Source organism: Megalobrama amblycephala, linkage group LG22 (assembly GCF_018812025.1).
Source record: "Megalobrama amblycephala isolate DHTTF-2021 linkage group LG22, ASM1881202v1, whole genome shotgun sequence".
In the NCBI taxonomy this organism is placed as follows: Eukaryota; Metazoa; Chordata; class Actinopteri; order Cypriniformes; family Xenocyprididae; genus Megalobrama; species Megalobrama amblycephala.
Genome location: NC_063065.1, coordinates 1,241,005 through 1,252,195, shown reverse-complemented (window position 1 = coordinate 1,252,195; position 11,191 = coordinate 1,241,005). Strand labels below are relative to the sequence as shown.

The window sequence follows — 11,191 nt, the reverse complement described above, 5'->3', positions numbered from 1 at the left end:
ATTTTTTGAATCTCATAATAAGATGGACGTCATTTGAAATCTGAGACTTTGCTTCATATCAAAAGTAACAAAGATTACTGCGATTTATTGGATGGGAGGAGCTACATATTCTGCTCATTCATCAACTGAAAACAGACGAGACTCGAGGTTCGTAAAAATAAGAATCGATTAAAATCGAGAAATCGATACCCAACCCTACTATATATACAAACATTCGACCTGTTTTGCATATTCCGTTGATGAATATTCATCCCGTGTTCATTTCTCCAGATGATGCCGATGCTGGAGAGATCAAGAAGAATCAGAAACCCATTCGGAGAGGCAGAAAACAAGCAGCCAGTAACAAGAACGAACTCAAACCGGGATGGGAGGAGCCTCGGAATTCTGTTTCCTCTCACTCCAGTGGTGATGAGGGGGAGGAGCCTGTGCACACATGCCCCACCCCCCCAACGGCACTCATGGATGTGACTGAGGGAGAGGGCGATCCGAAAACAGGAAACACATGTAACGCCCTATCAGGTGATGGAACGGCAGTAATAAACTTGCAATATAAAATTTAAAACATGCATCGCGATACATTGTTAAAATGACCGAATGTGCACGTGTCTGTCTCAGGTGCTTTCTCAGGTGTGTCTAATATCTTCAGCTTTTGGGGCGAGAGTCGGGGGAGGCAATATCAGGAGCTGCCCCGCTGCAATCTCCCGTCGCCCCCTCCGCATCTCAGCACCCCCCTGCGCAGCATCAGCCGCCAGCAGCGCAGCCAGATGGAGAGCAGACTGGAGCTGCTGCAGAAACAGCTCAACAGGTCTCGCTTACTTACTACGAACTGAACTGATTCGATTAATAGCTCAACAGCGCCGCCTGTGTGTATTGCACTGAATTGCATTTCTCAATACCCTGTGTGTGTGCAGACTGGAGAGCCGCATGTCGACGGATATCGGCGCGATCATGCAGCTCCTGCAGAGGCAGATGATGCTGGTTCCTCCCGCGTACAGCACCGTTTCTTCCCCGCCGCAGGCGTCCATGTACCCCGAGAGACTCGTGCAGCCCGTCACACCGCTGGAGTCCGAGGCACTGGCTTCTCTCTCACAGGTGACACATGATGAAGGATTTGGGATGATGCTGGTTATAAGCTCAAACTAGCACAATGTTTAAAGGGCACCTATTATGCCCCTTTTACAAGATGTAATATTGGCCTTGGGTGTCCCCAGAATGTATTTGTGAATACATATCCCCGCCCTGCCTTTGGATGAGGGCGTAACTTGCATACCTATGGCAATAAGTAGAAGCAGAATGGCTGAGAGTGAGAGACCCGCTGTTTTGTACGGCATTCAGCCGTACATGTTTGAACCGGAATCAGACCCAGATGATGAAGAGACTCCGGCAGAAGAAACACAATTGAGAATGGAGCAGGACGTCTCTGAATGGTTATTTGATACATTTATGTACTTATAGAGTTTTAATCGCGTCCCCTTTGCAATTATGGATGTGCAACACACACACACACACACTGTGATAACGTTCGCGCAATTTTTTGAAACTACAAACACAAATACTGTGATAACGTTTGCTAAGTAAACATACACAGTTTTTAATACAATATCTTTAAAATATATATATATATATATATACGTGTGGATACACACTATACAACAAGGTTTAAATTATATACACAGACATTCTACGACGACGACAACAACTTTAGACGCATTTGTTATTGAATTGGCTGACATCGACTGAAATGACTATTTGCTCAAAAAACATTAAATACACTTACTTCTTCTGGAGGTGACGTTGGATCGCGAACAGTAGGCAACGATCCACACTTGAGGATTAACTTTGAAGCAAGACCTGCTTTGAATTGACCCTCGTTCTCAAAACAGTCAGTCAAAAAATGATTCGCGCAAACATAAACGTATTTTGGAATTTTGAGTGGCGCCTTTCCTTCGTAAATAAAATCCATCCACTGTGTTTTCAGTGGCTCTGATGTCGGAAGTAAGTGAAAACTACTATGTTCATTATTACATCCCACAACAGAACACTTATGTTTCTTAGGAGACATTACCGGCTGTCGTTGAAACAATGGAGGATGGGTCTATGCCAAAACCAGATTGTCAATCAAACCACGTGGGTGGGGCTTAGCGCAATTCTACGTCACAGTGAGAGCAATCTTAGAACAGGGCGTTCTGAGACAGTGCTTATGAATTATTGAGATTGTAAAAAAAACACTGGGTGGATTTTTCTCATTCTAGGGTGGTTTTGCTCACACACTGCCAACACACATTTATGGTCAAACACCATGTAAAAGTGAATTTTGCATAATAGGTGCCCTTTAAGGGCCATTCGCTGTAAACGTCGTGAAAAAAATGTCAAATTTTGTATGTTTGCAAATTGTATAATATCAAAGGTCCACATTTACAGTTAATTCTCATATTGTATTTTCAGAAAGTTTTGGAATATTTTTCATCTCCCCAAATTTGTCGCTACCGAAACACAATAATAAATAATTTAATAAGAAGGGTCACATTGAGCTATTAAGATTTTGTTTACATTTACCTTGGAAATAACAATTTTAACAATATTTCAAGTGCAATTTATGAGATTTGTTGTATTTTGAATCCAATCTTTCTTTGTAAAAGTCATAAAGTTTATCACACTGATTTCAAAGTGAAGGATTCATTAGTTTGAATAAACATTGAACCAAACACTATAATAACATCTTAGTTGATCATTCAATATACTTTATTTTTGACAAAACATCCCATGTTTCGGTCGTGACAGTAATGTGTTGGTAGTGACCACATCACATGACAGGATTTTAAAAGACATACTAAAACACTAATGATTTGCATAATAAAACATTAAAATACTAATGATTTGCATAACTGTACTAACATTTTGTTTATTTCCCCCAAATGAACGATTATATGTTCCCTTTTGTCATTACCAAAACAATGATGTCATTACCGAAACATGGTGAAGTTTCGGTAGTGACAATTTTAGATATTTTTAAGTCTAGCTCAAAGATGCTAATCAGCACATGGTTAGCTAACACAGTTCTGAACAGTTATACTCAAAAAAACTAAATTTTATGGAATAACACCCAAAAAAACACTGATGTCACTACCGAAACATGTGGTGAAGTTTCAGTAGTGACAATTTTAGATATTTTTAAGTCTAGCTCAAAGATGCTAATCAGCACATGGTTAGCTAGCACAATTCTGAACAGTTTTACACAAAAAAACTCAATTTTATGGAATAACACCCAAAAAAACACTGATGTCACTACCGAAACATGTGGTGAAGTTTCTGTAGTGACATCATTGTTTTTTTGGGTGTTATTCCATAAAATTTACTGTTTCGGTAGTGACGTTCCTTAAAGTTCCATCACAGATTTTCAAATTTTGAACACATTTAACTCAAAATGATGGACCTATCTACTTTGAAAGAGAGGCTGTGAGAGCTATGAATATTTATTTCTGTATTTCTTTATGATTTTATATATATATATTAAGCTTTATTGTGGGATTCAATAGATAATAAAAGGATCTTAGTAAACATTAAAGATTTTAATATTTAAAGGGTTAGTTCATCCAAAAAAATGAACATTTCTGTCATTAATTATTCCACACCCGTAAGACCTTCGTTCATCTTCAGAACACAAATTAAGATATTTTTGATGAAATCCGAGAGGTATATGACTTAATATAATCAACACTTTCAAGGTCCAGAAAGGAACTAAAGACATCGTTAAAACAGTCATGTGACTGCAGTGGTTCAACCTTAATGTTATGAAGAGACAAGAATACTTTTTGTGCGCAAAAACAAAACAAAAATAACGACTTTATTCAACAATCTCTTCTCTTCTGTGTCATTCTCATACGTTGTTTACATCCAGTTTCTACGTCAGAACGCCGACTCATTATTGGCCGGCTCCTGCGTGATGCATCATGCTGATCATGTGATCAGCCATAGCAATAAGACAGGGTAGATATTGTTGAATAAAGTCATTATTTTTGTGTTGTTCTTGTCGCTTCATAACATTATGGTTGAACCAGTGTTGTCATGTTGACTATTTTAACAATGTTTTTACTACTTTTCTGGACATTAAATGTGATAATTTCAATGGAGGATTAAAAAAAAAAAAACTCTCAGATTTCATCAAAAATATCTTAATTTGTGTTCTGAAGATGAACTAAATGTCTTACGGGTGTGGAACGACATGAGGGAGAGTAATTAATGACAGAAATATCATTTCTGGGTGAACTAACCCTTCAACTCTACTACAGTTTGAAACCGCAGTGACGGCAGCCTCTGTTTTCTCCTCCAGTCCTGCGAGTCTCTCGGCAGCACCACAGAGCTCCATCCTGCGGACGCTCCTCGCACGGGATCCTCCAGCCTCGGGGCGCGACCGGGGCGAGTGCTGGACCTGGACGTTCAGCGGCGCTTCTCCCTACAGGAACCACAGACGTCACCGAGTTCACAGACACCACAGAAACACAGCTCCGACCCCGGGAGCTAGGGAGACTCTCTGACGTCTCACCGGGGCGTTTCTTCTCGGTTCTGCTTCTGGTTTTGCACTGAGGAGGGTTCAGAGACACACTGGAGGTGGTTTTACATGAAAGGCAGCGATGAACTTCACTCGTCTTTACTGCTGTCGTCCAGTATTGGATATCCATAAACAAATAATAATGATTATTACTAATTTCAAGTAGCCATTATGTCTTGCACTGAATTTTCCAGACTCTTTATCTTCACTTCTACGGCGCTTCCAAAACGAAGAACTGGTTGAACTTGTTAGTGTTAGCTGGCCTAACAGAAGAAAATACTACTACTAATAATAACCTGATGTGTTCTGTCCGTCTGTCTGTCATTGCCTTCATTTCCTGTGTAAGAATGATGAAGAAGGCGGAGCCTCGGGCCCCGCCCAAGCACACTGGATTGGCTGGATTGCAGTGGGTGTGGTGATTGGCGGCTGCCATTACTGATGAAGCATATCACAGTCACGTGTCTGACACTGAGACCAACAATATGCAACGAGTCCAACACGCGTCACGTCCTGCTCGGCTTCGGTTAGTTCGTTTTCCGTGATTTTGAGGTTAGAACACATTAGCTTTAGCAATACGAGTCCTTTAAACCACCGCAAATTGAAACCAAATATTGAAGATTGGCTTGGACCAAATGTCAAAATTGAGTGATTTTCCATCATGATCACAGTCACATGATTATTAATTATTATTTGGTACATTTAAGAGCTCTTAAATCTGATGAGTTAATTCAAAACAAATGTATGCGTTTTGTTTTAGACGCGTGGACCAACGAAAAAAGAACTTCACAATAAGCTATAAAGCATGCGATAATAAACATACACTTTTAATATAAGGCATTTTTTTATAGCAGACTTTACCGTTATCATATTTAAATTACTATAGTATTTACTCTAAGCATTTCTGAGGAAGGAAGAGCATATTAGCATGAGAACTTGTTTAGCATCTGACAACGATTGTATCATTCTGCCTTTTGGCTTGAATTCTGTGGTTTATGTTTTGTTGATACCAAATATAATATTTAATTTGAACTGAACGTGAGGACGGTCTGATCCAACATCTGAATCTGTGTCAGTGTGAAAACGGTTCAAACATTACTGCATTAAATAACAATATTCCCTTTTACTTTGATGAATGCAGGAGTTTGCACATATTTATCTACATATTTGTTGTTAATTTTATTATTATTATTATTATTAGTGTCTCTGTAAATTCTGTGTATAGTCCTTTTAACACCACATATGGGTGAATCTCACACGTCAAGAACAAATTTTACCCCAATATATATATAAAAAAAATATTATATTGGCATATTTTTAGGATGATATTTGTCATTAGATATTCATAACTGTATTTTTTTTCTTAATTATCATAAATAAAAGGCAATACAGGTAATGCTGCAACAAACACTGCTATAATGGATACATATAAATTTAATTTATTAATATTATATATTTTTAAATGTATTAATATTAAATATATATTCAATTTATTGCTCATTGTAAGTTCATATCAGCTAACGCATGTTAACAAATGAGACCCTAATTGTATTTAAATAGTTTTGAATTTCATTTCAAAGAATTTTGGGGGGATAAAAATCCCCTAATGTCAAAAAAATAAATAATTTTTAAATGTGTTGTGAGATTCACCCTCACATGGCGGTAGTATTTCTGTTTGTAAGATTGTGTTGAGAAATCAAACTGATATTAAGTCCATTTATTTTTAGTTAATTTCATCAGTGTTTGTTTGTTTGTAATCCAGGATTGCTCTTAATCTGTGTCAGGTGACTGTGAGCGGAGAAATTGGGCATGCTTTATTCACAAAACACGGCTTCATTGTCTAATGTTCAGATGGAGCTTATAATACAACATTATTGTGTTTCGTTCTATCATGTACAACGTTGTTTATGTTGATGCCACTTTTCGATGATAATGGTCCTGCTGAAATGGTTTTGTGTGTGTATAATGTGTCCTGTCGTGTGTTTCTCTTGATGTTCGGTGTACCGCTGTGCACTTTAAGGCACCCAAACACTACAAGATGATCGGGACGATTTTGAGCCCAATTCTCCCCTTCCGACAATCCTAAAAAGTCCTGATTATCTTGATGGTTCTGCAGATGATCTTATCAGATTTTCCTGTGTTAAGAGTCATTGAATCTGCGCAGAAGAACGCCAGGGCTGCGTCAATCTAAAATCATAATAAATATTGATTATTTACAATCAGAAATCCTGTTGTGTGGGGCGAACCCCAAGGACAAACGTGCACACACTCTGTAGATTGTCACATTGAACAAAACAATATCCAATCAGAAAGCGAGCTAACGGAAGCATATCATCCGAACCTTTTTCTTTTTTTCACTGCACATTTTCTGTTAAAAAGCAGTCCAAACACTATTATCACAGTTTTCTTATCACTATTATCACCCCAGAGGAAAAAAGACAAAAACATACAATTACTTCATGTCTGTTATATTTACAGTGTTACCTCATATTTCGTTCTTAATAGACTATTTATAATGTTATTCTATCTCTTTAACCAGAACTATTGTTAAAATCATGACCGAAAACAAAAACAGCATTTCAGCATTTCAGTGATACTAAAACCACCAGTAGGTGGCACCAAATCAGTGTCTTAACAAGTAAGTCACTGAATCATTCACTCAAACGATTAGTTCAAAATGGCTGATTCATTCAGGGACAAAACAGAATGAGTGAGTCGTCAAGTCTTTCATTAAAACGATTCTTTCAAACGGCTGAGTCATTCATTAGAACGATTCGCTCAAAAAGGCTGATTCATTCAGGGACAAAACAGAATAAGCGAGTCGTCAAGTCATTCATTAGAACGATTAATTCAAAACGGCTGATTCATTCAGGGACAAAACAGAATGAGTGAGTTGTTGAGTCATTCATTAAAACGATTCTTTCAAAACGGCTGAGTCATTCATTAGAATGATTCATTCAAAACGGCTGATTCATTCAGGGACAAAACAGAACGAGTGAGTCATCGAGTCATTCATTAAAACGAGTCTTTCAAAACGGCTGATTCGTTCAGGGACAAAACAGAATGAGTGAGTCGTTGAGTCATTCATTAAAATGATTCTTTCAAAACGGCTGAGTCATTCATTAAAACGATTCTTTCAAAACGGCTGATTCATTCAGGGACAAAACAGAATAAGCGAGTCTTCGAGTCATTCATTAGAATGATTCGTTCAAAATGGCTGATTCATTCAGGGACAAAAAAGAACGAGTGAGTCATGCATTAGAACGATTCGTTCAAATCGGCTGATTCATTCAGGGACAAAACAGAATGAGCGAGTCTTCGAGTCGTTCTTCAGAACGATTCATTCAAAATGGCTGATTCATTCAGGGACAAAACAGAACGAGTGAGTTATTCATTAGAACAATTCATTCAAAACAGCTGATTCATTCAGGGACAAAACAGAACGAGGGAGTTATTTATTAGAACGATTCATTTAAAACAGCTGATTCGTTCAGGGACAAAACAGAATGAGCAAGTCTTCGAGTCATTCATTAGAACGAGTCATTCAAAACGGCTGATTCATTCAAGGACAAAACAGAATGAGCGAGTCTTCGAGTCGTTCTTCAGAACGATTCATTCAAAACGGCTGATTCATTCAGGGACAAAACAGAACGAGGGAGTTATTTATTAGGACGATTCATTCAAAACAGCTGATTCGTTCAGGGACAAAACAGAATAAGCGAGTCTTCGAGTCATTCATTAGAACGATTAGTTCAAAATGGCTGATTCATTCAAGGACAAAACAGAATGAGTGAGTCATCAAGTCATTCTTTAGAACGATTCATTCAAAACGGCTGATTCATTCAGGGACAAAACAGAACGACTGAGTTATTCATTAGAACAATTCATTCAAAACGGCTGATTCATTCAGGGACAAAACAGAATGAGTGAGTCGTCGAGTAATTCATTAGAACGTTTCGTTCAAAATGGCTGATCCGTTCTGTAATGAAACTGAGACTCTGCGGCGTGCAATGACTCTAATGTTTGCAACTATTTTCATTGGCAAAAGAGAGGAAAAATATACAATATTGTGTCTTGTCTTGCATAAAATAAGTATCACATTTGCAAATGTGCTGATATTCGGGAAAACAGCGCTTTTGCCTTTGGAGACTCGTGTGCTCAGAGACTTTATTTGAAGCATATCTTGGGTTTTGGAAGCATTTTTATTAATTTATTAAGCCCCCATTAATTTCCGCCCCAGGTGTGTGTATGGCGTGATGGTGGGGTTATTGTTCGAGCACAAGCGGAGGCTCTGTCTGTTACGAGGCCCATTTTAAGTGCAACGTTAGTAGTCTCTCACATTCTGAAAATCTGATAAGATTTGATCAGTCTTGTAGTGTGGGCAGCCTTTACACCGTCTCTCTCGACACTAAAGAGGATCTCTGCTCTCTTTACGTCTATTTACAGGGATTTGAAGCCAAGGGCATTTCTGCCATCAACTTTAGACACAGATAACTCAGAACAGGCCAAACGCACCCAAATCCACGTGAACTAGAGTGATTATTAAACAGGTTTTACCAATACGTCAGTTTGGAATCATGAAGGACATCCTGTATGTACATATTTTTTTAATCTCTCGAGTTTTAATTTATTTTGGTAATTTGTTTACACTGGATTGCTATTTTTCTCCTTCCCGATTTTGCTGTACATAAGGAAGTCTTTATTCTTGGCATCCCTATAGCCGACACTATGCAGAAACGCATTTCCTTGGCATGCTTTGAAATGCAGAAAATAAAAAGAAGAAAAACTAGAGGAAAACTGATCTTTTCTTTTCATTTTTTTAAAGAAACATGTGAATAACTGTTAATAATGATGTAAGTATATCAATTATATATATATATATATATATATATATATATATATATATATATATATATATAATAAAGACAGATTTAACATTGTGCACATTTTATCTGCATGCTGCACTGAGAATCTTCCGCGGCGAGAGGCTGCGGCTGTTTTAGAGAATGTGTGTCGACTGAAGCACTGTACTTCTTGCTCACCTGAGAGTGATTCATTGTTCTTCCAGCGCGTGGAAGGATAGACATGTGACTCTGAACACTACTGTTACATTACTGATGTCTGGAATCGTGTTGGAACGACCTGATGAGATCGGACAGACTTCAGAAAGTCCAGATTGTGTGCTAGCATTATAAACGGTTGACTTTATAAAATTTAGAAATATTTATTTCAATAAACTTCTTTGAAAACAGCTGAAATGACTGTACTTTTCTTTATGATATGGGCTATTCTACAGAATCACAACCAAAATCACATTTAAAAAGCAACTGAAATATTTTTTTTTTTCCATTGCCGTTTTTAAAAATATCTTATAATATAAAGTTACATTTATTTAATTTATTAAATTTTTCTATTTCTTTTTTTTAATCATGAAACTTTACATAAAAAAATAAAAATAAATGTGTCCCGCATTTTCATGTCACTACCGGAACAGTGTGTGTTTTAGTCCATTTCTGAGACTGATTTTAACACATTTCTACATTTCTGATCAGGAAATATTCCTGTGTTCCTCCCTCTCACAGCCTCTCTTTCAGTAGATAGATCATCATTCTGAGTTAAATGTGTTCAAAAGTCTGAAAATCTGTGTGTAACTTTAAGGAACGTCACTACCAAACACCTTTTTTCTGAAATTAAGCAAACTTTTTTGGGTGTTATTCAATAAAATGTAGATTTTATGTGTGTAAAACTGTTCAGATCTGTGCTAGCTAATCATGTGCTGATTAGCATCTTTGAATAGCTCAAAAGTATCTAAAATTGTCACTACCGAAACAGTAAATTTAATCGATTAACATCCAAAAAAACAATGATGTCACTACCGAAACTTCACCACATTTCGGTAGTGACATCATTGTTTTTTTGGGTGTTATTCGATAAAATTTAGTTTTTGTGTGTGTACAACTGTTCAGAACTGTGCTAGTGTAACAGGGTTAAAAAGGTGTTTCCACTTGCTACACATTTTCATGTATGGCCCCTTTAATTGCACTCAACCTGTACACTCCACCCATAGAATGAACTGGTTCCGGTAGGGTCATTTAGATTCGCGCCAGCCGAGAGAGTGAATGGCTGCGATTCGCGCCAGCCGAGAGAGTGAATGGCTGCGAACACACGAGGGTGATTTGCGAATCTGATCACTGCTGTTTAATGTTGCCAACAGAATAAAAGCCTGTCTTCAAGCGCGAATCGGTGTCCATCCTGTCTTATACACAACACAACGCAGAGACAGCCCCGTTACAATGGTACCGTGACCGTGACTCTGGAAGCAGCGTGCTGAGACGACTGATCGGAGATTTCCAGAGGAGTTTGTGCCGTGGGTGACGAGTTTTCGCCGTGGGTGACGAGTTTTCGCGTCCGTGCTGTTAGGCGCAATACCGTTTCTATCCACAAGGAGGAGTAAAGGAACATGTTTCACCGTTGAGAGGAGCAAAGTGCTGGTATTGTGGTATCCATTTGAAAGCATTATTGACTTATTTAACTTAAAAAAAAAAAAAAAACATTTTTGATGACTGAGGTATAATTGTGGAAAAGACTGAAATTTGAACAAATACTTTTTATTGAACTCTGAACTGAGAACATTTGGAGAACTGA

At 37.9% G+C, this 11,191-nt stretch overlaps 1 protein-coding gene across 2 annotated transcripts in view; it reads left to right on the top strand.

The window, feature by feature from the left end:
* The window catches only part of kcnh2b (potassium voltage-gated channel, subfamily H (eag-related), member 2b), a 215,690-nt gene extending 205,893 nt beyond the window's left edge, over positions 1-9,797 (top strand). For both annotated transcript variants that reach the window (XM_048174472.1, XM_048174471.1), the window contains exons 12-15: positions 271-519; positions 616-805; positions 912-1,092; positions 4,331-9,797. In XM_048174472.1, the coding sequence (XP_048030429.1) occupies positions 271-519; positions 616-805; positions 912-1,092; positions 4,331-4,522 (812 nt within the window). In that variant the 3' untranslated portion in view covers positions 4,523-9,797. The remainder of the gene's footprint in view (positions 1-270; positions 520-615; positions 806-911; positions 1,093-4,330) is intronic.
* The last annotated feature ends 1,394 nt before the right edge of the window (positions 9,798-11,191 follow it).